Here is a 27,408-nt window from a genome sequence, read left to right as displayed (position 1 = left end):
AAGTTCCTTCTCGTTTGCCGGTACGTACATTGTGTGCACATTTAATATACGTCGAATCGACTAACTTTCGACAAAGAAAAAAGAGAAATCATTCAACACCGAGAAACGTCGAAAAAAGGGAAAACGAACTAAGCACCAATCCGGTAAGACACACCTATGGGCACTTAACTTGGGCTCGGCATGTCATCCTAATCATATTTACGAGCTAACATCGACATTCTAGAAACTTCAGCCGAAAACCTGATCTTAACGTCAAATCACTTTTGTTTAAAATTTAACATTCTTGTTTGGAAAATTTTATTTCAATCGACGTTTCACATTTTGAGAACGCTCCAACGTCAAACAATATCCGAATGAATCATTTTCTGAGTTTTTCTGTGAATCTTATTACCATTCTTTCTTTTTAATTCTGCTACCACATAATTATCGTCAAACGTTTCATCAAAATTTGTCTTAGGTAACTGGGAAATTCTCTGAAACAGAAGTGCAATTACTTCGATATAATTGGAATTTTTTAAATCACGAGGTTAATGAAATTTCTTAGGGGGGATGGTCGATTGATAGGAAGTGATTTGACGATGATCAGATTCAGCCTGGAAAGAAGATTCTCAGAAAACGTGGAGCGTGCGACGAAACTTACCTCGTCAGTGTGAGAGCCAACGAGAAAAAGGTCGAAGGGTATGGCGGCCACTAGGTCGATGATGAACCAACCCTTCAGGTAATGGACGGCTATCTTTGCAGGATGGGACACCACTTCATCGTTGCTATTCACGAAAGTCGTGCGAAAATTTATGATGATGTCCACTATGAAAGTGACGTCGACTGAAACATCAAACATTTTGTCAAGAATAATAATTCGATTTAAGAAACAATAGTAAATATTCTATCGCTTAATTTCGAGTCGGTAAAAAAATTCTACGAAAGTAAATGGACAAGAAACAAAGCAAAAGTTGAAAGATATAGAACTTCGTATTATTTTGCTCAAATTTTCGATGATAATTTTTCACAAAATCTAGTTCAAGGATCAACGTTTTTTTTCCATATTTCTATTAATATAGTAAAATATGCTAGAACGAATGTGTGTTACAACGAGGAATTTTTATTCATAAAATTTAAATGCTATAATAATCGCGGTTTATTAATTTACACTCATTAAATGAAATTTAGTATATAAATCAACTAGAAAAGATTTGATATTATTTTCATTATGCTAACGTTATTCGCTGCTAATCCGTGGATCTGAAGCGAGTTATTATTCCTAAACGCGTATATACACAGCAAATGCTGTAACAAAGTTCTACAATCGACCACATTCGTTGTAATAAATTCTACCATACTGTTCAAAAGTTACTACTCTCGCAGTGTTTCTATCTTTGAGATTATTAGGAAAACATCTACGTATTCCGTAAACTCTGACCTTTTCTGAGTGTAACACAAACGCTATGAACTTTCTGGGCGCGCAGTGAAATAGGACTCTATTGGTCAGACAACGTGAATTCCGGCTTGTGTTAAGCCATGGCTACAATGGATACGTATTCGAACGAACTGGCATTCTGACGAGTGAAACATCTAAAGACTGCAATGCATACACTCATAAAAAATCTATATATATATTTGATTAACTTTGGCATATGGAGTTCGTCAGAATGTCAATTCGTATCTAGTACACATTCATTGTAACCGTAGCCTTACTTGTGCAATATCGATCATTGATTCCGTGTCTCACCTATGAAGTCTATGATGACGATGGGATCGTCACTGTACTTTTTGTTCTTCCTGCTGTTGTAATCCGGATCCGACAGGACGAAGGCGGCGACGTACGGTGTAAATATAGCGGTATACAATACGAGCAGCAATATCACCCAGTCCCAGACCGCTTTGAAGGGTGAATAGTGTAATATGGTCCACTTGCCGATCCTAGGTGACTGTAATTTGTACTCTGGGAGGATATCGTTTCCAAGGGACAGCACCTGGAGCACATATTAACATATTGGGGAAGAATATATTCATCATTCGTTCCTCTTTTTCTTCACTTTCTTCTTAATGAAAAGAAACGGTCAATTTTCGTAGATCTGAGTTTTTCACCTCCTAATTTTCACTTGAAAAGTTATTCCTATGTTTCTTGTTGTTTTCTTAATTAAATAACTCATATGAATATTAAACAATAGAGGAGATTTAATTTCTAGAAATTATTGAATTAAGAAGACAAGAATAATTCAAGATGTAGGAGAAGAAATAGAAAATAATTCTTCTCTGGAATAAGAAAAACGAAAAGTCGATACATTTTTATTTCTGTTCGATCCTCTTTCCTCGATCGTTCGATTATTTTTATTATTATAAGTCAAAAGGAAGTGCGGAGATTATTATTATTAGTTTTTAACATCGGTTCTTCTTAATTTACGATGTTTCGGCAGACTTTGCGCGAATTTGTTTTTGAAATAAAAATATCTTCGCCGAAAAACAGATTGGAAAAAGAAGAACGGGCGTCGATCGTTGGTTTATCAAACAATTGATAAAAATTCGATGGAGAAGGACATGGCAATGTTATTGCTATGTTTATAGGAATTGAGAAAAACAAAATGTCCCGTGTTTGTTTCAATACCGCGTTATTTTCCATGCTGAATGGCCGAGCGAACAATATCAGAAACACCTTTGTCTCGTTCTATATTTTCAACTTTCCTTCCTTTCTGTCGAATAGCAATACGGTCAGAAACGCGAAAAATAAACCACCCACGCTCGCTCTTTTCTATCACTTTGCGCCGTATCATTTTCCATTTATTCAACAGAGTGGAAAGGAAGATTTGTTTCTACCCCGCAGTCCGACTCATTTAAGCGTCGCCGCGTTTTAACCTCGTTTCTCGACACGAAATCCATTAACAGAGAGCGTTCACGTACGAAAAATTTCAAATGCTTCGCTCGTTAGTAACGCGTTTCTCGAAAAAATGGTCAGAAAAAACGTAGAAATTCTATCGTATTAATTGATCTTTTCGTATGGACCACGATTCGAAGTGGTGACAATTAATCCCATCGTTTATCGTGAGAGTTGAGCTCAAATCCCGACGAAATCTGATTCAGCCAGCAGAGTAATCGCTTAAATAAAACCGAACGATTGAAAGAGTGGAAAATTTACGGCGAAGACGAAACGAAGGGGAAAGTTTCTGATCGCCGAAAAAGAAAAAGAAAAGAGATGAATGAGAAGAACTGTGATATGGAACACGCGGAGAACAGCTAACCTGCCTGGCACAGTAGCGTTTCGAGTTGCTAATTGGACTCTCTGCCATTTAAGCCGGCCTTTGTGGAGGTTCTACAACGAAACCACGGCCACCGATCGACCATAAGTAAACACTTGGCACACACTATGCTTTCCACTGACACACACCTGGCACACGTGCCCTTACACCAGCGACCGGCGGAACTTATTACGCGAACCACAGGTAAATAAATTCACTCATCGATGATCCACATTTCCTCCTATTGCTTCTGCGTGCGTGTCTTTACATAAGAAACAAATATCCAGCCTCTTTATTCCGCGCTATAGAACAAAAAAAAGATTTATATATGGGAAATCCTTTCTGGATTGGTTCGTGTGCTTCCTGTTCTTCAGTATAGGTATCACGCCCTCGAGATCCTCGTCACCATCACGTTTTATCGAGCGCTTCCACGAGTTGAGCCGAGTCGGAAAAGCGGCGGTAAAACGACTGTCGATCCCAGTGAAAGCTCGACGACTCGAGGAACCGGGGATATCGATCCACTGGACGGAACGTTGCCCCAAATACCGGAATATCAGTTGTTTACAACGCGGAGAGGAAGAACCGGAAGAGTCCTAGTCGAGTGCTAGCCTCACACTGATGCAATGCGGACCGCGAAGGGTGGCGGCGTTCGATTGGCGAAGGGGAGGACGACGAAGAGAGCAAGAGAGAGTAAGAGAGAGAGAGAGAGAGAGTGAGAAGTAAATGTGAGCGTGTACACAAGTATGAGTGCACGTTGTATGTGCATGTACGTACAGAGAGAGTACCCTTGTACGTGTATGTAGAGGAGGCGTATTGGTTAGGGCAACCCCGTCGTCACACCCTACGCCGGCCACGTTTCGAAGTATCCAACCTTAGCAGGGTTAGCCTTATTACCTTAATAGCGGCTGTCTTCACGACCTCAGCTAGGCCAATAACAAGTCTTCCGCAGGCATACCGTGCACCTTTCTAATCGGAACTAATCACCAAGCTGCTGATGATCAACCGTTGCCTCGCTTTCCTCTCCGGCTCGTTTCCCGCTCGTCTAATGGCGCTGATGGCGCTCCGCTCCGTTCCATTTATTTTTCCATGCTGCCGGGCGCAACCGTTTATTCCGCCACGTTTGTTTGTACTTCCTTGTCGACTATTCGCCACACGCCACCGTAGCCCCTCTGTTTACCTGGCCGATCAGGGATCTGTTGCTCGAACACCACGTGAATCTCTGCTCTGCTGCTTCTCGAGATGACGTTTTCAGTAGATGATATTGTTAATAAACGTCCGCGTATTTTATTCTTCCTTTCCATTTCCACGATTCTTGAAACTTTAAGAAACTTTCAAGAATTTGCACGATACGCAGTTCATTTCCAACACCACTGGATAGATTTGGAACGTCGACGTTTCTAATTGGAAACAGTTGTCGGAGATTCGCGATACAGACTGCCGTAACGATTAACGAGCACAGAATTTAACGAGTATTCGATATTTTCTGTATTAATCGCTGCAGTAATTCCTTTCGAAGGCCACCGATAAAAAAAGTCGATGCTTTAATTAGAAAAAGACCTAGAAGATTCACATACCGTTTGATTAATACCAAGAATCGGTTAATACTCAAAGATCGTAAAACTAACGAGTTTTAATGAAATTTTATAATCGAAAACGTTTCAATTAGGAAACATTCTGGGGGATCCACGCCTTGTCGGATTAATACTTAAGACTGATATACCGGCTAAAGATCGAGTCCGAGATTACAAATTTAACAAGTTCCAAAGGGATTGCATAACTTTAAAATATAATTTTATAACCTGATCTAATAATTTCTCTAAAATACAAATATTGATCTCTTTCAAGATAATCGACCTCTTAATTCGAACAAATTCTAAAAGATCCACGTATCGTCCGATTAATACGTCAAACTGTTGTATCGATTAACGGTGGTGTCCAGAATTATAAATAAACGATCGTTCCCAGCAGAAGCCCGACGCAAAACGTTCCAAGCCGATAACCGACCGCGGTCTGTCTGAAAGTTGTCTGGATTTAGTTGGAGACCTAAATATCTCTATGTCGCGGACAGGACATTTCATTGATTTCTTATTACGAGTCGCGAGGTCTGTCTAGAGTCGGCCAAGTATGGCGCGAAGGGATGAAAAACGAGGAGAGGAGGTACAGAGAGAAGCGGAAAGTCGTCGTTCGTCACGGACGACCAGGGAAAATGTAAATCCGGATGGATTATCTTTTATTCATGCTACCTGCTCTAGCCAGGTGAACCGGCCTATGTGTTTCTTTAGAACCTGTGTGTAATTCTACACGCGCGATGCCTGGGTGCGAGGTCGTGACCCGACAGCCTCGTTTCAATGACCCTTCGTCATTAGGTCGTTCAAGAATGTTCGTTATTTCTAACGAGGCACAAATTAATGCGTGGACAAGCTTCTGGCTAGGAAATAACGAGGAAACGCCCATGGACTTCGTCCAAGGAGCGAATTTTCTTGCAATCAGCTTTTCTTAGAGAATGTATGGAGTTACATCTCGAAATTGCACCTGTTTTTCGGGACGTGCATCTCGAAGATAGTATCGAGAGCTATAAATATTGGATGGTGTTGCCTGAGATACGATGTGGGCTACCGTAAATTGAAGCGATGAGTCCCTTATAGTCGTGGTCAAAAGAAAGTTTCAAATTGAAATTTGCATATGACTACTTGTAACTTTGTATTAGATACTTTTCATCGTGTTAGTAACGATGTTTATTCATTGTCCTTATAGAATAGAATTTCGTTTTCTAAAATTATAGTAAAATTACGATAAAACATCCCTCTGAACCTTGTTATTTCGTCCGTCCCTGAATTTTTATGCTTGTGAATTTTAGGCGTTTTGAAATGTTATATAAAAATTCTAGGTTAAAATTGTATTTAGGTTTTTTGGAGCTTTGACAGGAAAAAGACTGTCTCATTTATAAGCAGGACTAAAAGTATTAATTCTCTACCCTATTCTCTACCCTAACTGAAATCTTAACCAAAGTTTCATACCCTTATATTTATCGATCTATTATCTATTATTCTGCCGAATCAATTTCTCCGTTTATTACACCTGTAAATTGGCTTAGCATCGTTTCGTTGATTCGTCCAAACATTCGAAATGTGTCTATTTCAATTCGTGACTGATTTTATGACTCAGATATATCGTGGCTCGGACTATCGGAAGAATGTCCAGCGCCTATCGGGGATTTTCTCAGCGAAGAATTAGGCGATACAAAAGAATAAGAACCATTAGAATCAGACCTTGTTCCACGACCGTTTCTCATATTGGTCGCGCGTCCACTCGTTATCTTAAAAGCAACCATCTCGTTGATTTCTCGATGGAGAAAAAGCGTCTGAGAAAGGACGAATCCCGCGAGTGTTCGTTAAGATTTCTTCGAGCTGGTACAATCAATTAGGTCAGAAACTAACGTGCCAAAGTTTCGATGATCAAGGCTCGCGACCAATTTAGAAGATTATTATACTTCGCTGGAATCGAACTTGGCTTCGAATCGATGGATCCTTAGTTCATTACTATATTTAGGCATGGTTTGCTGCCCTACTTCGATACACGAAGGGCCGAATATCTAGGTAACACGAAAGTGAACAACTAATTCAGGGAACCAAATATATTTTCCCTTTTATTGCCTTGAAATTCTGCAAAAATAATCGAAGGTTTTCTTCATCGCTAGTAATAAATTTTCGTCTTGAAAACTTATTTGCACGAGGGGTTGAATATTTATGTAGCACGAAAATTACAGATTAAATCAATCTTTATAACTATATCTTTGGAATTCGGTAAAAATAATGGGAGATTTTCTTGGTACTAAGTGTCCCAAAAATTTCAAGAACGTCACTTTGCTTTCAGAGAGGCCACATATTTCCGAATGCAATCAGTGAAATTCCACGCGAAGCAGACAGCTCGACATACAGCTTCGTAATTAGAGCATATGGTGCACCAGATGCTGCCTGATACACGGAGAAGTCCAACAAGTTCTCTTACCAAGAATCTGTATACAGCAGATGAATCCCAGCATTCAAATCGACTCAGATTACGTCACGACTCTCTCATATATAAATTTAATTAGTAATTAGAGCGCAATTGGCATCTTGGCGAATATACACTGCCGATCATAAGTATTAGGACGCTTACTGACATTTAGTATAAATTGACTGCCACCCACTGTTTTTATTTCCTAGCTATTTCATTACAAATCAGTTATTTTATTCACGACGTATGTAAAATATTAAAGTGGTAAACATTCAAATGTTAAAATAGTAAGCTCCAAATATTAAAATATTAAAATAGTAGACATATATAAAACAGTAAATAGTGAACTCACATACGTAAAATAGTTCAATATTAAATATAGTAAAATTTGTTAGAATTGTCTAATAAATATGATAATATATATTCGAATATTTATAGCCTGCATTATGCATATCGAGAAAATCCGAATTAATTAGAGTTACGGGAGATAACTTGAAAGTATTGAACGTGAGCAACGGAGATGAAGAAGAGCACGTTACGTGGCGTTGGTTAGGTCACGCTGTGACCTGGAATCACCGAAAGCTAACTGCCGAATATAATAGTTGCATAGTAGCATCTAACGAACAGGCCAAAGGAAAAAGTTCAAACAGTTTCGCATAGCAGCTCACACAACGGTAATTAAATTCCACTGCCATGTCTAACAGGATTCTCAGCTACCGACAGAACTTTCTTGGAATTTATAGTTGTAAGGTGTATGCTACTGAGAGTTCATCTTACTTCGCTTCCAGGAAGGTTAACTGAAAATATTAGATTGATCAGGAAGTTCTGTCGCTTGTGTTCTTTGAAAGGAAAGAGAGCAATTGTTTTAAGCGAAATTTACATTAATTGATCTTAGTCGTGACTGTCTTTTAAATGTTTGATAATTCATTTATTTCGTCGCATTTTTATTCTTGAAATATTCCTTCAGTGACTCTACAACCTAATGTAAACTATACAACATCTTTTCTCTGTCAAAAGTTATCAATAAATTGAAAAAGAATTGTGTAAGGGTTGCAACCAATCTATTTTTCAATCCTAGCAAAGGATCTGTTGGAAATTCTGTTATCTAAGATGTATTTTATTATAAAGCAATTTATTTACCAAATTTCCAATGACAGAATATTTTTGCAGCAATATTACACTTTTATGTCAAACACTTTCAATTTGATGAAACTTCCAAGTAATGTGAATATAAAAAAAAAATTTGGTGAAAATTTCTCAATGAACTTTAGAGAAAATGGATTTTAAAGTTTTTTTTATCATAAATATTGTGTTTTATAACGTCATTCTAGTTTATGAAATAATTCGCTATATTATTCGTCGTTGGTATTTCGGATCTTATTTAGTCCTCGCTCGATGTTGTGAGAACGGAATGTCGCGAGAGCTGCTAATATGTGATCAGCCGACAAATTCCTGTACAACTTCATTCCTAGAAGTAATGCGGAAATGACCTGTTTTCCGCTAATAAATACAGAGACTATCCCCTTTCAGCACACTCTCCAAAATTGTAAAGCGTTCGCTACACCAGGAATTCAACCTGAACATTCTTTGCGAATAACTATACCAGAAACAATCGCATCTGTCAATTGATCAATTTATCAATTGATGAAAATCCGAAGCTAAAATTAAAAACCAACTTCTCCCTTACTTTCCATAATTCTCCGAACTAACAATTCCAAAAATCTACAAAAGTTGATCTGTTCAGTTGTTGTTACTAGTACTCGAAAAAGAGGTATAGATAACAAAATAAGATAGCAAAATAATAACAATTAACAATGGATCCGATGTGGTTAATAAAAGTTTCTAAAATTCTGCTCAAATCGAATTAAAAATACAGATAAGAGTTGTAACTATGGAAAATCAGACGATACTAATCATGAAGCCATAATTTAACAAAGTATTAAGGAATATCAAGAAATATCCTTAATAAAAGTTCCTAAGAAAGATATGTCTTTTATTCTTATTTTGTTTCCAGCTTATCCACGGTTAAGTAAAGAAAAATCCAAGAAAGAAAAGAAATAATAACATAGTGATAAAACATCTCTGGAAAAAGGGATACGAAGGTTCATCAAGCCTTTATCGACACGTGGTCGAGTTACTTGGAAATCAGGTCGCGTCAACGACAGAGCACAGCTTGCGTTCTCGTATTGGGATATAATGCCACCTCTGTGGAAAGGAAACTGCTGTCAGAGTGTGAAAGTTAAAATCCCTTCGCTTGCCAGTGGGCACGTTTGTTCACGTTGTAAATAACAGGTCTGTTTAATGAAAGCTCCACCACTAAGAATGGCGGCTGTGGTCGATTTAACGCACCCTGTATTTCGGCTTGAATACACAAATGCTTGTGCATCTATCTCGAAATATGGTATCCCATATTAGTGGTTGTATGAATGCACGTGTACATATGGTGGTCTGATTTACGTCTATGACAATGTAACAAGTCTTGTTACGACAATCGAACAGCAAATTTTGCAATATCAGAAAGTACTGTGTTTCAGGTTGGCCCGTCTTAAAATTCATAAATCTTAACTTTTAAAATTTTTTGAATTTTGATAAAAATAATTCACAAGAAAGACAGAAGAGGGAATTTTTTAAATGTTATAAGGCGGAAATATGTTATATATTTGCAAATTTATTTTCGAGGAAGAGAGGGATTTGTTAAATTTAAAGAAGAGAGCATTTGTTAAACTTTCAAAGAGAAAATTTGTAAAATTTCCGAGGAAGAAGAAATTTGTTCAATTATTATAGAAACGCAATATTGTTACTTACGAATTAGATTAGAATTAATACGACAAGAATTGGAAACGAACGTCGATTACACATTAATGGTTGTGCAAATGCATGCAGACGTACGACACGTTGATTTACATCTACGACAATATAACGTGCCGTGTCACGAGAATTGAGAGCGAAATTCTATAACGTCATAAATCACTACTTTCGAAGGTAATCCATTTTAAAATGAATCTCGGTGACTGGTGAACTCTTTTCGCATTTTAACGTAAAAATGCAGGAAGAAGAGGTAATTCGTAAGATTTTAGAAAAAAGTACAACACCTTTATTTAAAAATTCAGAATGAAAAAGAATGAAAAAGTTAGAGTACAATTAATACGAAGAATACTAATGAAAATTGATTACATAATCGGTTACGTACTAATGATACGAAATCGTAAAATCCTCTGGAATTTTTATCAAAAGAATCGAGGAGGAAACACGAAATAGAGGAAGAAAGTGGGACGTGTTAAATCAAAGAAATACGAGACGGTTACTTAACGAACTAGCCTAGGATTAGTATCACGAGTAATAACGAAAATTGGATACGAACGTCGAACACGGTCGACAGGGTCGATCCGAACTTCTGCTTCTTGCCTTTCGCGAAGTACGAGCGCATCATGGTTGCCGAGAATTTCATAAAAAATTCCACAGTCATTCTCAGTTGGCGCTCTCACAGTTCGCGTTTCACCGCGGCGCCAGCCAACTCAAGCACTCGGCGTATTTCAAACTCGAAAGTGAAAATAAGCAAGAAACCACCTGTTCCACACTCTTCCACTCTTACGCTCTTCACGGGCACCTTCTCTCTTCTTTCACTTTTCAACAACTGTCACACATAGTCATTAACAAACCGTACGAGAAACCAAAACTAACACGTTCAATTAACAACATAGTTTTCAGAAATAATCATCCTCTTTGGTACCATCACTTCCGGTGTCTGCTTGGTATCTGGTTAGTGTCTGGCCCGAGGTGTGCGGCTCACCGATCGACCTTCCCCACCGATTCGTTTCCAACCGAGATCGGTTCATCGATACAACAAGATCGCCTGGCTTATCTCCATAGTACTTGTAAAGTCGAATCCAATTAGGCCGAAACCCTATCGCGATGTACGACGAGGGATCTTCTTGTTCGACTGAAGTTGACAAGCCGCGTCATTCATCGTTAAAAAGGTCCGCAGGGAGATGGTGGCGAATACCTCGGTTTAGGTTAGGTAGACGAGAACCTCTTAAATCGCCGGATCCATATCGAACGTTGCTGAATCTTCGGGACAAAAGACTCGAAAGTCCCAATGGAGCCAACACCGGGAAGACTTTGATGGAAGTTCAATGGAATCTCGATTCGATTGTGACTGGTGATAGACACGATCCTTTTTCGAACCTAGGAAATTGTAGAAGATCGATAGGAGGGTGAAAGAAAGGGAAGCTTGAAATTCGCTCGACAAAAGAATCTGTCGGGTATTCTACTAGAAAGGAGGCAGGAAGTTGATGAAATTGAGTCTGTGTTCGGAAACGTGGCCAATTCGAAGCACGCTTGTAAGTTTTCGAAGAAAGTTGCAAGTTCTCTAGTGGCGGTTGACGAGATACTTGACTGTAGACGAGAATCAGTTGCTCCTGCTATTCAGTGAAACTTCCTGGAATTATTCGCACGGTTTGATAATTTGATTCTCCTTATTGTTGGTCTAGAAACTAAACGCGACCAGTGTTCTGACATTTTCTTTGCGAAACTCTTTTCCTGAAAACGTTGTCCTTTGAACGAAGACTTGTGGAATCACCCGCGAAAATTCGCTAAAACTTTTTCCCGCGAACTTTGACTCTTCAACGAAGACTTTTGGGACCACACGCGCAAATTTGGTAATTTGATTCTCCTTGATCGACGAATAGTGAACGCAATCAGGGTTCGTGCTTCGCTTCTTCTGACTCAAAAACTGCGTTTGAAAGGTTTGACTTTGACGAAGCTTCTCCACGAGGTCTATCGACAAATAGTAAACGCGCGATTTCTGCGTTTTCTTCGGGTAGTTTTCCTTGTGAAATTTGTCCCGCGAGAACTTTAACTTTCGAGGAACTTCTCCGTGTGAAGTTTTTCAACCAGATCCATGGACAAATGGTAAACATATAACCAATCACACGATTCTTGCATTTTCAGCAGGAAGACGTTGACTTTCTTGAACTTCGTTGGACGAAATCTTCGCGAAGTAAAGATTTGATGGAAATTTTGGAACGAAACGAAGAAACAGCAACGCGGAGAACAAGAAGAGGAAACGATCGAGGAGAATTCCAGCGCGAAGATCTAATTTCGGCGGAGCTTGGAATCGACGGCCGCAGCCGTACGCTCGCGTACGCGCGTCAAAACTAAAGAGGCGAGAAGGCCCGTTTTCGAGCGTCGCGGAACCGAACGAACCGACGAGATGCTTTTAGAAAACATCTGCCTTGATCGCTTAAACCGAAACTAAATGTCACGACGGGGTGGGGTGCGCCACGGTTTTATTGTCCGACAATACGACGCCAGTTATTGCTGCCACGACAGATTATTTTATATCGTTTCACGATTTTCAAGGGAAATGTTGTTTTTTGATTTTGATCGTGGAACGACGCCGCGGATTTTATATGTTTTCGTGTACGTTTCCTCTTTGATCGTTGGATGTATAACGGATCTGATGTTTGAAGATAATTATCTTTTGCCTGGATATTTCCACCATGAAATGATGATAATAATAGTGTCTTTAATGGAGAAATAAATAGATGTTTGCGGATAATAGATTTTTTATGGAGCAGGCGGGGTGGCGGTGATTGATATATTCAGTTTGTAGATGGATTAATTTGAAAAGATAAAAATTTGTCTCTTAAATTTGTGTAATGTATAATATAAAACAATATACATATACACAAGCTTCTCTATTAATAATTTCACCATTATTTTGGTCCTTAATAAATTAATAATTTATAACTACTAATTAAGAGGTGTTAATTAGATACAGCAATTTAAAACTATGTTATGAGACAGGGTTATAAATTTTCTATTTAATATGTATGATAATACGCATAATTATTATGCGTATTAACTAGAAATTTCATAATTCTGTCTCATAATATGTATACTTATTAACCAGGAAGTTTATAATCCTGTCCCATCGTACGTATTATAATACATACACTTATACGTATTAACTGGAAAGTTTATAGTCCTGTCTTATAACATTAATTCGTTTTTGAATGACATTTCTAGATACACGAAGTTCAAAGAAAGGGCGAAAAAATACAAAGAAAAGAAAAGAAGGTTAGAACGATGGCATTTAAATGCGAAGTTACAAAGTTGGAAACTTCTTCTTTGTTCTCTCGTGTGACATAAGTCATGATGGACGTAAATTCGATATTCTCGCCGACAATCGTAGAAAGTATTTGCCCCAAAAAGCAAGGAGGAAAATGTGAAATGTCAGTTGGAACATAAGTCATCCAACTTAAATTCTTCCAGTTCGATGCAGAGCGTTAACGTAGCGACTGCCGGTGGACATTTCGCACCGTTTTTATGTTTCACGTGTGACAAACACAATTTAACCCAGTTGCTACAGCGCTATATTGCTATTGCGTGACAGCGATGACTCGCATTTAAATCGCGCTTAATTGCTATGCTTGGCTTGCCACCCCCTTTATTACGTAATCGATATTGCCTTTCAAATGTAAAATCTTAATCTACATCACGCTAATATTCCAATCACGATAATCATAACAGGACACAATAACTGCGGCTATTTTGCATTTTACGATCGCATAAATTCCATACTAAATAGATAACCGTGCAAAGATTTCAGATCACTACATATTGCATAAAAATCAAGATTGAAAGAAAATAAAGAACGTCTGCTGCCATAGAAAATTTATTTTCATCAAAAAACTACCAAGATGAAAGAAATTACTGCAGATATCGATAATAGTAATCCTTCTTATCTTGTAACATGGAATTGTACTCGTAATAAGAATTACGATCATAATTTCATAGAGATACATTGTATTCCTAACGGAGTTTGATTTCTTACTGGAATTTCAATTTTCCCTGAACTGGAGATTAGTATAAACAAATTCTATACATATAATGTTGCAATATTCTATGGCTAAGAAAGTTATAAATTACAAGAAATGAAATTTATTTAAGGAGCTACTAAAAATGTAAGGCAAATGATTAATTTCAAACTGAAGCATCTGATATTGCTGCAGCTAAAAAATGATTTAAAATTTTTATTTGGTAAAGTAAGGTATTGAAGGAATATTGCTCGATAAAAACCGTAAGAAACGAGGTTAATTTCGAGTAAATAAATAAAATTCGCACAACATTCGATATACTCACAAATTCCATTCTTGCTATAAAATATTTATCGATCGTCGATAAAATTCAAGATGGACTTTGCCTGGCTCTAAGAGCACTTTGGAATTACGTAATCTGATAAATATTGTAGAATCGACGAACAACGAGGAAAATTATCGGAGACTAGTTTCCACCCGTTGATGGAAGGCAGAGCACGTAAAAATAAAACGCTGAGAACGTATTCAGAAACTGGGCACAGCAGGAAATCGAAGATGCGATAAAGATCAGCAGAACAGGAAATCGAAGATGCGATAAGGATCAGCACTTGCAAAATTGATTGGCCATGTTGATCGGCCATGGAACACGATATCGGAAGAGTAAGAGACGCTAGCTGTTAATTTAACACGCTCACATCCGGCCCGGATTGTAATGAGCGCATCGTAAAAATCAGAAATAGAACGGATTCTACAAAAACCGGTTAAATCATTCGGAGCTTAAATCGTACTGACATCAGTGACAGAAGGAAATCATCTTCCGTTCGACGATATTATTAGAATATTTCACAGCAAGTTTACTCTTTAAACGAAGACTTAAAAAAATAAATAGGGTTTTCGAAAAGTATCTCTGCGATTTTATCAGTGATTAACAAATTTGATGTCTTTTTAGAGGAACTCTCTAATGTATATTAAGAATCAAAAGTATCTGGATGTTTGTTTTAACAAAATGTATTTTTATTACAGAATTGCGAATGAATCGAACTTTAATAATCTCAGTCATTGTGACTATGATAGCTGTGTGTAATAGGATATTGTGATACGATTGGATTGACTTTCAAGAGGTAATTTGTGTTGATAAATTGACATCTGTAATCGTCGAACTTCATGGGATTATTTTGTTATTCTACAAATTCTTAATTTTCAAGATTCTTTAATTTACGAACCACGTTGTAAGTTAGATTAAGAAGGTTCTTTTAAACTAATAGAAAGATTTCTAACGTTAATAGAAGCAGTAATATTTGAGCAGTAGATCTAAATGCAGTAAATATGCATACTAAAAAGTAAAATGTATTATGTCTTTTAATATATAATTTAAATATATGATCTGATGATCCCACAACAAAGATTAGTAATTAATTATTAATTATTCGTTATTAATTTATACACTTGAGTCAGATTCAGATATTACCTATTACTACGAATCGACCAGTGTCTTGATATTTATGAATATAATGTACTTGGAGTACTTTTCAGAAATTCCATATAAATTCACGTTGCGTGAGAAATATACTATAGTTGCGGGTCATTAGCCAATTCTTTAATATACCATATTAATAACTAATCTATCGATCATGAACTATCAAAAGGTCATAACGGGCGTATTCCATTGACATTTTATGACCACGCTGAACAATCTATTTCCGACTTATCTTAGCGGTAAATGGAATAAACAATATTCCCGTCGATGGAAGGAAATTTCTTTCGCGAAACACGATGTCCCTTATCGAAACATCAATCTGAATCTTTAATCCACTTAATTGAAATAATCTATTGTGTTATCTTAACGACACACGCACGACAACTTGGTCGTGAAACAATTAGCCTAATGAAGAATAGTCAGAGCAATGGAAACATTATCTTATCAGAATGCAAACGTGTATATATAAGCGATTATATGTGATTGTTAATTAATTATTAACGATTAACGACTAACGAAATTAACGATTTTTTCTTGGTGACTTTTTTACGAGTTGCGTTCGTTTCTCAAGGCTCATCGAATAAGCCACGACCTGGCCTAAAAAATCTTCTGCGTCGCGCGTGCGTCACGTCGTTAATCATACGACTAAGCTCACAGGAGGTCGGTGTGACGCGTTTGTACAAGTTCCCGTAAAAATTATTACCATTTCCTTCATCTCCGTACCAATAAATCATCCATTGTTTGAAATTTGTTCCACTGAAATTTCATTGAAGTTTCGAAATCCTCCATTCATCACGTTAGTCTGTCGTCAAAATATTCTACAAACTATACAAACACCTAGGAAAATCTTTATCTCGATAAAATGTTTTTTTTTTATGTTAAGAAATTGATCATGTTGTTCGTCAACTCACAAAGTCATGGTCTTTATGCTAGAAAGTCGAGAGAGAGAAAGAGAGAGAGAGAGAGATGTCATAAAACACAATTACTGGCGAATAACTGGTGAAACAGTTACATATTCATAGACAATAATTCGTAGATATGGCCTCACTGTGCGTACACACCATCTTCAGATGAAAGACAGAAACGTCCCGTGTGTAACATAAATGTAATTTCGGTTTTCCAGAAACACGTTGGATATGCCATCACCCTCTAGGATCGTTAACCTAAAAACGTGGCGTCGAGTTCACGGAATTCACTTGGATACCTTCGTCGTGTAAAGCTTCGAAAATGCTGAACAATTCACGCATGATATCTCACAAACGTTTTAAAAACTCTTTCACATATGAAACTTAAATTAGCGTGTGAATTTTTCTGAAGTGGATTTCGGAACATTACGATCTTCTGTAGTTTCAGTAATTTTTACGAGATATAGGAGACCACAAGGGAAAAATCCGATAAACTTTTAAATTAATCGAGCTTCCAGAATGCAAATTGATCAATTTCACTTTTTCGCTTTTAATTTTTCAGAAAAAATATGCAACTGTACAGTTTTCTAAAATACAGATAAAAGCATCGCGTATAATAATTTTCCAAATACCTTTCGTTTTAATCTCATGCAAAAAAATATTGTATTCTAATTATCAATAATATCAACACCTAATCACTAGTCCAGTAATTCCAGTAATATCTCAGCTTTCCAGGCCAGAATTTCGTAGCACTGGTAGTTTCAGAGAAATTTCAAATCGTCCGCTTTCAGAAGTGGCGTTTAATCGAATTTCAGTAGGTTGGCCCGGTACCGGTTAACCAAATTGAAAACGACAAGAGAAAGAGAAGAAAGGAAGAAAACGATCGACGGGGAAAAGTCGCGGGCGACACTCAAGGAAACGACCTCGTTATTTCTAGGTAAGCAGGTAAGCGTGAGGCCGAATTAATTAAAAAAACGGAACACCCTTGAGGCAGCGGCTTGAAGGAGCTGCTTAATTGTATCCGTGACTGCGGATCGGATTTTGCAGCATTCATTTTCAAAGCGGAGGAAAACAAGCCGGTCGCTGCGCCTCCGTTTTGTCTTCGATCGGATGTCATAATGGCTTTCAGACATATTAATTCGCGCGTTCGTTGCGAGTCACGCGACCCGCGGGATAGAAAAGAGCGTATCGGATAAATTAATTTCAACCATCTCGCCGCCTCTCAGCACGCGTCCCTGCCTTTGACGTTCAATTAAATTGCCACCCACTCTGCCCCCTCTCTAGAGTGCGATTATTGTCATTTCTGCATGGATCGGAGATCTGCTTTCTCTTGATAATTTCACGAGAAATTGTCAGAAAAGGAGGGAAATTCTGGTGTATAGATATCTCTTTTTATCTTTTGTTCCAGAATACGGTGAATTGGACAAACCATGGCGCGAATAAATGTCTGTGAATATGCTCTTATTCTAGTCTCTTGCTTTTTTATAAAAGTTTGAATAGTAGAAGGATCCAAACGCATTAAAGAAATTTTAGCATAGGAAACTGTAGATAGGCTGTGGATAATTTCTATTTTTATAGATTTCCTTCCCAGAAAAGTGGAGCTAGGATAAAAGTATATTTTACTTTCTATATGTTTTAATATTTATTTTACTTTCCATGTTTAGCATTGAAATATATATACCAATGTACTAATATGAAACACGTCATATCACATAATATGATGATTGCCAAATCGACACATGTGAAACAGAAGATTGAGACAATATCATATCACGTAATACGATATAATTTTCAAATTGACATATGTGAGACAAAAGACAAAACAGTCTGTTATATCGCATACTAGTATGACACGATTTCCAGATCGACGCGTGTGAAACAAAAGGCTTAAACAATGTCTAACGACAAGAATCTTCAAACAAGACTATTAAACACAAGTTTCTATGTATATGTATATAATATACTAACAAGTATATTGAATATGAGACACTATATGATATAAGAAAGAATTTCTATTCCCTCGATTTGACAACCCCAACGCGCATTGCGTAGAGTCGCGTGGTACCAAAAATAAAAAAATGAAAGATTTTCCCGGATCGACGGTGAGAAGGTTCCAACGTTTTCGAGTAGGTTAGTATTGCAGCAGAATGCATGCACAAGTTCTGAAAATAGCCGGACGATACGACCATTGCTACGCAGCCGATGGAAACGCGTGTTTATCCTCTTCGCCATAACCGACGTGCCGAATGAAGTCGTCAATGGTGTTTCCTGAGAAAACAACGCGCGTGCAACGAACTATTGAACCAAGACTGTGTTTTATTATCGAGGCCAATTAATAGAGTACGATGGCACTTTTACAGCATCGTGACGTATCGTCCCATTTGTTTCAACTCAATAATTAATAAATACTGAAAGCTTTCTCTGTCATCGCCAATACCAAAGTAACGTGTCTCAAGTTACGCTGGACCTTTGACGGAATGACTCAAGCCTAAAAGGAAAGACAATTCCTTTCTGCCAATTAAAACATTTTTTAAAACTTTTCTGCCATTTGGCTGCATAAACATAATTCACAGACTTTACAGATTTTGACCAGAGTTTCACAATTAATTTTAATTGCAAATTTTACAACGAAACTTTAAATCACGAAATTATCAAATCGACGAGTAATTATATTATATTATAATTCCTGCAGACAGTTCCTGTTAATATCTACTGTTTGTCTTGAATCCATATTATACGAATTGACAATTCGAATTTCAAAACGGATTGGAAGTTGATCAATTGTCTGCGTAATAATCGAGCTCTGATCAACTCTGTAATTAATATATCTTGATCTATCGCGTATGCAATACATAATTGCGTTCTTTATACCTAATTATAGCTTTATTCTGATATCAAAACGAAAATCGAATTTGTAATGATCGAACAATCCAAAGTGAAGACGACCAACTTTTCCAAGACTGTTTTAAGCTGCATAAGAGTAAGTGTAAGCAACTTTGAGAGGATTAGACACGTTGAATAGAAGAGGGCTTCGGCGAATTGAACTACCGGCTGACAATCGTCCATAAAGTTCACAAGCGACAACCTGGAAACGCTTGATTAATTCGATGAAGACTTTAGCCGAGATTATCCGGGTCATAGTGGCATTTTGAATATATACGTCGAGTAATTATTATTCAGATAATCATTAACTTTGTAAATTTACATTAAAACAACAGTTTTAATCAATGTATGATGAAGATATCTTTTACAAAAGAAATGAATAGGATATAATCGTATTACTTGTTCATGTGGGTAGATACGAGTGGATTGAAGGCGCTTTGCTGTGTTCGGTGAATACATTCTTGAATGAATGTCTTCTACCAACAAATTCCGACACTGTATGTGTACGTGTGCCTTTGAAGTACCAGAAAGACTGAAACAGGTTTTAACCACTGATACAAAATCTTCTCGCTGAATGATACTTAGCCTAGCAATACCTAGAATGGTATTCAGCCATAGTAGTATTCTTAGAACGAAAGAACTTTACGTATGTAAGAGCTAATCCCTGATGATGGCCTCTTTTGAAACAAGCAGCAAATCCTAGAGTATACGTATCGTACAGAACATTCATTTCGCGCAATGCGGTTTTCAGTAGCGATCGGCGATAAAGCGGGAAATCTCATCTGAATGATTGATGTTGAATCGTGGTTCTCGATCTTCATACAACTTCTCCATCAAAAATATAAAACGTTCTGAAGCTCCGTTATTCCCGATATTTATCTTATCACACATGAAATAACTAAAAACAACTAGAATGAATAAACTCGAAATAACAAACTTCAGCGACCCATTATTAATCTATCATACATCGAATGACGATTGTAGCATTCGGAATGTATCGTTTCGTAAATCACAAAGCTTCAAAGCTTCTAGCAATCGGAATAATCCCAACGATAACTACCCTAGTAAAGTAGAGCCTTTCTTTTTGCGAAGAGAGGCATAAAGAGAATCAGGAAACAAAGATGAAGAGTAATTTTCGAGGACGTTGGTATTATAAAGAGTTTTCCTGGCCACGTGCTCTCTATTGTGCGAGCTACTTAAAAGAAGGCAAAGAGAAGTGTGGCTTAATTAATGCGGTAAACATCTTAATCAACTACTAAGAATACCTCTGCCGTGAGAGCACCCTTCAGTGGCTTGGTTTGCGGCCCTCCGTTCTCCAGTAAGAGACTCTTCGTACTACCACCCTTGACCCTGACGCTGCTCCATCTCTGTCGCGGCACATCGGTCACCCTTTCGCTTCTTTCCCCTTCCTTCAATGATCCACCTTTGACACGCAGCGCGCCAAGCACCGCGGGCGTCACCGGGACTTCCAGTTGCCCCAAGAGATGCTCCGACATCGCTCGAGGGGACTTGATGCAAGTCATCGTCGTCGGGGCGAGCGTGTTTGCCGAGGATACCGACTTCACCAAGAGATCCTTGCCCTCCTTCGTCCACGATGTGATCTTCCTACCGAGGGATAAAGTGGTAGGCGCGGAGGCCGGCTTAATGGACGATAAACCGTGGTTCTCCTTCTCCACTGAAAGCTCGTCGCTTACGTGGATATCCTCCGCTGGTGATTTCACAGTCGACGAACTGGACGAGGTATTTTCTCGTAGACCCAATAAACGGTCACCAGCTACGAAATGCTCCCTCGTAGAAGAAGCAACTACGATCCTCCTTCTCGCGCCAAACTTCGTCAATCTGTTTCTACAGACTGTCAAAGGAGTTCTCACTCCCTCTATCAACGCGTCTCTCTCTTCAGACGACAGCTCGCTCTCCTCTTGAAAGTCTGACGATGTACTGTTGCTGATTCGACTGGCGAAACGTCCTCCCGAAGTTCCAGCCTCCTTTCTAGCTAGTTCCAACGAAATGTTCTCAATTGGACGTCGAGACAGAGCCTGCAAATCGCGCTCGTAGGACGAGGAACTGGTCGAAGTTGTTCCAGCTTCCGTGAATACCCTCGCTGTGCCGTTGGTGGACGTTGATTTTGCCAGGAAGCCCCACTTTCGTCGAGCTTCCTGATTGACACGAGCCTTCTCGATCTCTGTCCACGACGACGACTGGTCGTCCGTAGGTTTTGCAGCCCGCGGTGAACACTCGGACAAATTTCTAGCGTCGCCGAGGGCGTTCGATTCTTCTTTGATAGATCGAGCACCCTCGTCAGAGACGCTAGACTCCGCGACACTCGAGTCTTGCTGTTTGGCTGACACGGACCTCAGCGGAATCTGCTTCCTCCTTATCACCACCGGTGGCGGCAGACGATTGGTCGGCCGACCAGCCGCCTCCAATTGACCTTTCACCGATCTCAGTGCTATCTGCTCTTCCCTCGAGGACAATCCCGGAGGCTGGGACTTCGACAGTTTTTCCTTGAACAGCTGAATTTTGGCGAAGTGTACGGTGACCTATTTCAACACTGGGGCTCTTGGCTCCTTTGCTATCAGCTGATCGTTTGCTTGCTTTTTTTTTTGTTTTCTCTATAGCTCTCCCTTTTTTATCTATCGTCGTTGATCGTATAACGGATCACGGATTTCTTTGGCTCCTCTCTGGGAGCAAATACAAAAGGTGTGTTTCTTCTAATATAGGCTAATACTTCGACGTTTTGAAAGACAGTTGGGTACACACAATATACTGACACATAGTTTCCTTTTTGCTTCTGCTTGAATGCTTCTGTACGGTGGCTACTTTTACCTCTGATAAAATTCGATCAATCTTCTGTTCTTCTTCTCTCTTCTAATTGATACACGTATATTTCTATTTTCTATGCGATACGTTTAACAAAGGAACCACGTTAATCAACGAACACGTGGATCCTCCGATTCTTTGTGCTTCAAATTCGTGCGCGTTAATGTCGTGCGTATCAATCCGAAGTGTGCGCGTTTCACACGGTGACCGATTTTTTTTTACTTTTTTTGTATTTTTACTTTACTATATATATATAATATATATATATATATATATATATATACGTCGGCTTGTACGATTGTAAGCGATCAACGAAGAAGTACGCTGATCTACTGGTAATATTAATTGGTTTATTACTTACGACGGGCCTCTCAGCCATATACAAGTTACAGTCGCACGGTAAAAATCGTATCTGTTCCTGGCATCGTCGTCTCGGGCCCCGCTGATCATTGGACAGGTCGACGAGTCATTTATTGTTTCGTTCGTTCGTTTTTTTTGTTTTGTTTTTCTTAAAACGTCGGTATATAAAATGTAAAAGGGTCGTTGACTTAAACTTAACTCTTAATCCGCTCCTTCTTGCGTACTCTCTTTCTCTCTTCTCTGATGTTCGAACTTGAAGATTCGAGAGATACGTGGTTTAGCGATAATTAATAATTAGCAATTAGTAATACATAATGGATGGAACACGACGACAGTCTCAGTTGGGAAAAAGTGACTTTCTCAAGTGTCAGTCTCGAACACGATATTTTTTTGTATTTTTTATATATTTTTTTTTATTAATTTCTGCCTTACGCTATCCTTCTCTTTCTCTTCGGTTCTCTTGCAGCATTCAACCTCCTTCCCCTCGTCCGTCTCTTTCTCTACTCCTATCACCGTCCTTCTCCCCACTCCTCTCCGTTTTCAGCTTGCTCTCGTCTTTCAGGGAAATATTGCGCAGTGCGCAAGGACGATACCGTTAAAAGAATAAAAAGGCTGAAAAAAAACAACGAAGCTTCTTCTTCTTCTTCTTCTTTCTCTTCCTCCTCTTCCTACTCTTTCCTGACTTCGCTATTTTTCTCGACACTTCCTCTTGCCCTTTGTCGAACGACAAAACCCAGACAAGCAGACTCTCTCCGATCAAGTGGATCCCCGAAACGGAGGATCGTGGAAACAAAACGCAGGTACTCGTATCGAAGACGCGAGCTTTCAAAGTCTATAGCAGCGTGATGTTCGTCGACGCAGCACGCGAAACACGGGCTCACTACGAACGTAGAAGCCTTCGATAGATTTGGCACAAGCTAATACTGAGGAATCTTCCACGGATGCGCGAGATTCCATCGTTACGAGAGGTTAACATACCACGTTAGTGTCAAAAAATCTTTCTCGATGAGGGAAAAATCAGTCACCCGGTGTCCTTGTTTCCGGACCGTTCCACGCTCTGGTCCAAGGCTAACGAATATCACGGAACCACTGACGACGATCGATTTACCTCGCAAAACTTGATGAAGCTCTCTTTCCGTCACCCCACCTGTCAACCGTGATCGAAAATGTTCGTCGTACTCCCCAAGATCACTAATTCACACGATCGAGCTTGGAGTCGTTCTCTGTCCCGTCATCCGTAGAATAATCGAACCCACCGATCTCACAACACACTCGAACAAGCACCGATCGTATCATACATCATCGCCATGGTCAACTTGTCTCGTTCGTGCATCCTTTGACCCCGTGTCACTCGCATTTCCCCCCCGCTTCACCAAAGAGACGTCGAACCACGAGGATCACCGGACGACGCGTCTTGGTCGTTAACTCCACGCGAATTGACTAGTTGCTCGGACAAGGCCAAGCCCCGCGCTAATCTCGCATGTTGCTCTGCTGTCGACTGTCTGACTGGACGGACGACGCGGGAACGTTGCCTACGAGCGAGTCCATATTCGCGAGCGTGTATCGTCACCGATAAACAAGAGGAGCGTAAACGCCAAGATAATCAGTCGGCCAGCAGTATCTTTAAAGAGTCTCGTTGTTTCACAGCCTCGTAACATAGAAGAGTAAAGTCTTCTATATATCATTCGCTCCTTTCTTTTTCCTAATACGCACGATTATCCATAAACAAGGGATTAGATACTTTCAACGAACGTCGAGATGATCTCGGGCGCAGCTGCACGCAGCAGGGTATCTCATCTTGCCTAGCAGGCTCTCATCGACAGCCAGGAGAACTAAAAGCCAGGAACCGGGTTAAGGGAGGTTGGAGGACGTGCTGCAGCGGGTGCGTCCACGGCTCCAGGTCGTTTGGACTCCTTCTGTGGCCGACATTCCGACTGTCCGTTCTCCCGTGCACACGCGTCACCAAACCTGAGACTCCGGATACGTTCGATCGAAACTCCACGAACTCGTTACACCATGCACACGAATGACGAATCTTCTTCTATATTAACTCTTTTCTTTCTCTCTTGTACATTGTATATCAACTTTGTCTATTCGCTATCACTTCCTGTTTCTGTTCCTTCCGTTTGTCGTGGTCGTTCCTTGCTCTCGTTCTCGTTCTCGTCGTCTGCCTACCCCTGCTGCAGCGTGTGTCTAATGGTGCGCTGCTCTCTCCTGTCCCGGAGGCGAGACCGTGGAAACGTCGTCAGCGTCGTTTTCTGATGCGCGCCGTGCCGCCACCGCCGCCGAGCCACCGACGACGACCCACCACCTGTGCTTACGCTTATTGATTCGTGGCAGTGCCGCGAGCGTTTCGCCGCGTATGCGCCTGTGCGCCCCGACCGAGATTCTGCGCGACCGACACCGTACGCCTGCCATTCCACTGCACATTGTGCAGTCACGCGCTTCGTCTTTCTCTACTTTTTCCCTCGCATCGCTTCGTTTCGTTTCGTACACGCACTCCAAGCATAGGTTTCTTCGAAGAATATTCCGACTCTGCCCTATATTTCTTTCGGACAATTCTCTCTTCGATGATCGGCCTTTGATATGATAATTTACCATGACACTTTGACAGCGTAATTTACTAACTCTTCCTCGTTGACGAGTTTTTCCAATAGTTGCTCCGGAGAGGAGCGAATAATCGGGAATTAACGAAGCCAATGTTTCATAGTTATGTCTTTCTTTTTACTATTACTATAGGTTTGCTCTTTTTACGAGACACTTGCTTTGCCCGCTGTGTTACTCATTCTGGGGTATTCCTTTAGCTCACTCTTCTTTTTCGTGATCGACCTTCGATACGATGATTCAAGCTACTTCGGTAAGTATCCTTGTCGTTGTTCTTTAGAAGTAGGCAGTCGTGAGTGAGTAGGAGTTGATAAGTATAAAGGCTTTGAAATCGTGTCTCGCCTTTCATCTTTTAATGTTTTGCTTCATTGGTTCCCTCTTTTTATGAGACACTTGCTTCGCCCACTTTTCCACTCGGTCTGGCCTACATTTACTTTAAAACGTCTCCAGGTTTCGGAGAGACGTAGTTGGCAGACTCTTTGTATTTGGACCGAGACGTTGCAGAGCGGAGAACTTGAAGATTCTTCTTGACTTTCTCCTTCCTGAATACGTTAAGTTATCTCGGTTACGACATCGATACGTTCGTTTATTGAGCCATAAATTTTTTTACTGGAATGTAGCAACCTTAATGCGCAAGTTTCAAAGTCGTAAAACAGGCCAATATGATGTTAATACGAGCAGCTCCATTTTTTAATCTGGTTGATGCGAGTGAAACATCGGAGAACGAGTCCAACGAGAATCGAACTTTCTGATCGTTTCGTCGAGACTCGATTGCGGATTCTTCAGCGTGCCCGGCTTTTTTTTTCTTTTTTCCCCTTAAGGGATGGCTTTTCCTTCGACCGGGAGTTTCATTCGAACGCAGCCTGGCCTAGATTTGTTTCCTTCCTCTGGTTTCGTCTTTTTTATTCTCCTAGAGAGATCACAGCGATATGCATTTTGAAACTTCGTATCGTCGCAGTTTGAAATTCGTGCAGCTTTTATTGGACGAGGACTTTTGTCTTGGTTGAAAAATATAGCGAGACGGTGTGTTGATTCAAGACGTTGCTTGAGGCTGTGCAGATTCTGTGACGTTTTGTGTTCCAAACTTCTCTATATCCTTCCCAGTATTACGAGATTTTTCGCTTGGATAAAAGTTTCTGCTTCCTTTACACCGTTGATCGTTCGTTCGCGTAAGAAGATTTGGAAATTTTAATTTATAGATGTGTCATTTTATCGCGATCGACCGTTTTAATAGCTACAATTTCCCTTTTCTTTGTTTCGCTCTCCTTTTTTGCTTTATCCTCTGATTAACGATCCGTTCTGGCTATGGACATTTAAGTAAGCTCCTTATACCATCAAACTTTTTCAGGAACTGGTAAAAATGTGTTCATTAGTTGCATCGGATCACGTCTTCGTTTATCCACTGTCGTCGTAAAAAGATAGTGGAAACTTTAGGAAGAAACGTTGCGACGAAGGTCTTTTATCAAACGAATTACTCACTTACTTCCAGTCTCCTTTTCACGTTTTTGTACTGTTAACGAAATGATCAAGATAAAAGAGACAAACCACTTTTTTGCAATAACCTATCCAGAAATCTTAAAGAAATATTTCCATACGACTAACAATTTTAAGTAGTGCGTGACTTAAACATCTTCAGAGATTTAATCAAATTTTCTCACCTATGCTCGATAATCGGAAAACCAACAATTTAGGTAATTTTTAGAATTCCTGCGTTCTTTCTGTCATAAAATATTTAATAAACATCTTCAGTTTCCAATAAATAATTTGGCCGATAATCTTGGAACTAGAATCATTTCCAAACGATGTCCACCCATAAATCTTGCGAGTTCTACTTTCTAGGTTCTCCAGTTAATGACTCAATATTGCTCCTATTATTCTCGACAATCGCTCTCGTTGTCCGACTTTCGTACAATCGGCGTGTATCCTGGACGCAGCGTCGAATTTACGTGCCAACTTGCATTTACGTTTTCCTCTTTTTAGTCAAATCAACATCCTCCTATCCTGATATTCAACTTCTATCCAACTTCCACGATCATCTGATTATTTTTCTTGCCTTCTTCCTTTTCCTCTTATTCCTCTTCGCTGTCGCATTCGAGAAAATTGCATCGATATTCCACATCGTTATATCGCTTTCGAATTTTTTAATTTCGTTTCATCACGTACATATTTTCTTCCTTCATCTTCTGTGAGAAGAATTTTCTGTAAATCGATAATAGGTAACAAGTCAAAGTACACTTTACACGCTGTTCTCCATCTTGTGTTTACTAGTGATCACTCGATGTTTGTCCACTAACACAATCATGACCCAATTC

The 27,408-nt window shown here is 39.4% G+C and overlaps 1 protein-coding gene across 7 annotated transcripts in view; it reads right to left on the bottom strand.

Moving 5' to 3' along the window:
- The window catches only part of sei (potassium voltage-gated channel seizure), a 142,754-nt gene that overhangs the window by 22,902 nt on the left and 92,444 nt on the right, over positions 1–27,408 (bottom strand). For all 7 annotated transcript variants that reach the window (XM_069127684.1, XM_069127682.1, XM_069127683.1 and 4 more), the window contains exons 9-10: positions 1,727–1,970; positions 641–822 (exon numbers count right to left, since the gene is read on the bottom strand). In XM_069127684.1, the coding sequence (XP_068983785.1) occupies positions 641–822; positions 1,727–1,970 (426 nt within the window). The remainder of the gene's footprint in view (positions 1–640; positions 823–1,726; positions 1,971–27,408) is intronic.

Source organism: Bombus flavifrons, chromosome 14 (assembly GCF_040668555.2).
Source record: "Bombus flavifrons isolate JBK064 chromosome 14, iyBomFlav1_principal, whole genome shotgun sequence".
Lineage (NCBI taxonomy): Eukaryota > Metazoa > Arthropoda > Insecta > Hymenoptera > Apidae > Bombus > Bombus flavifrons.
This window is presented reverse-complemented; position numbering and strand designations above follow the sequence as displayed.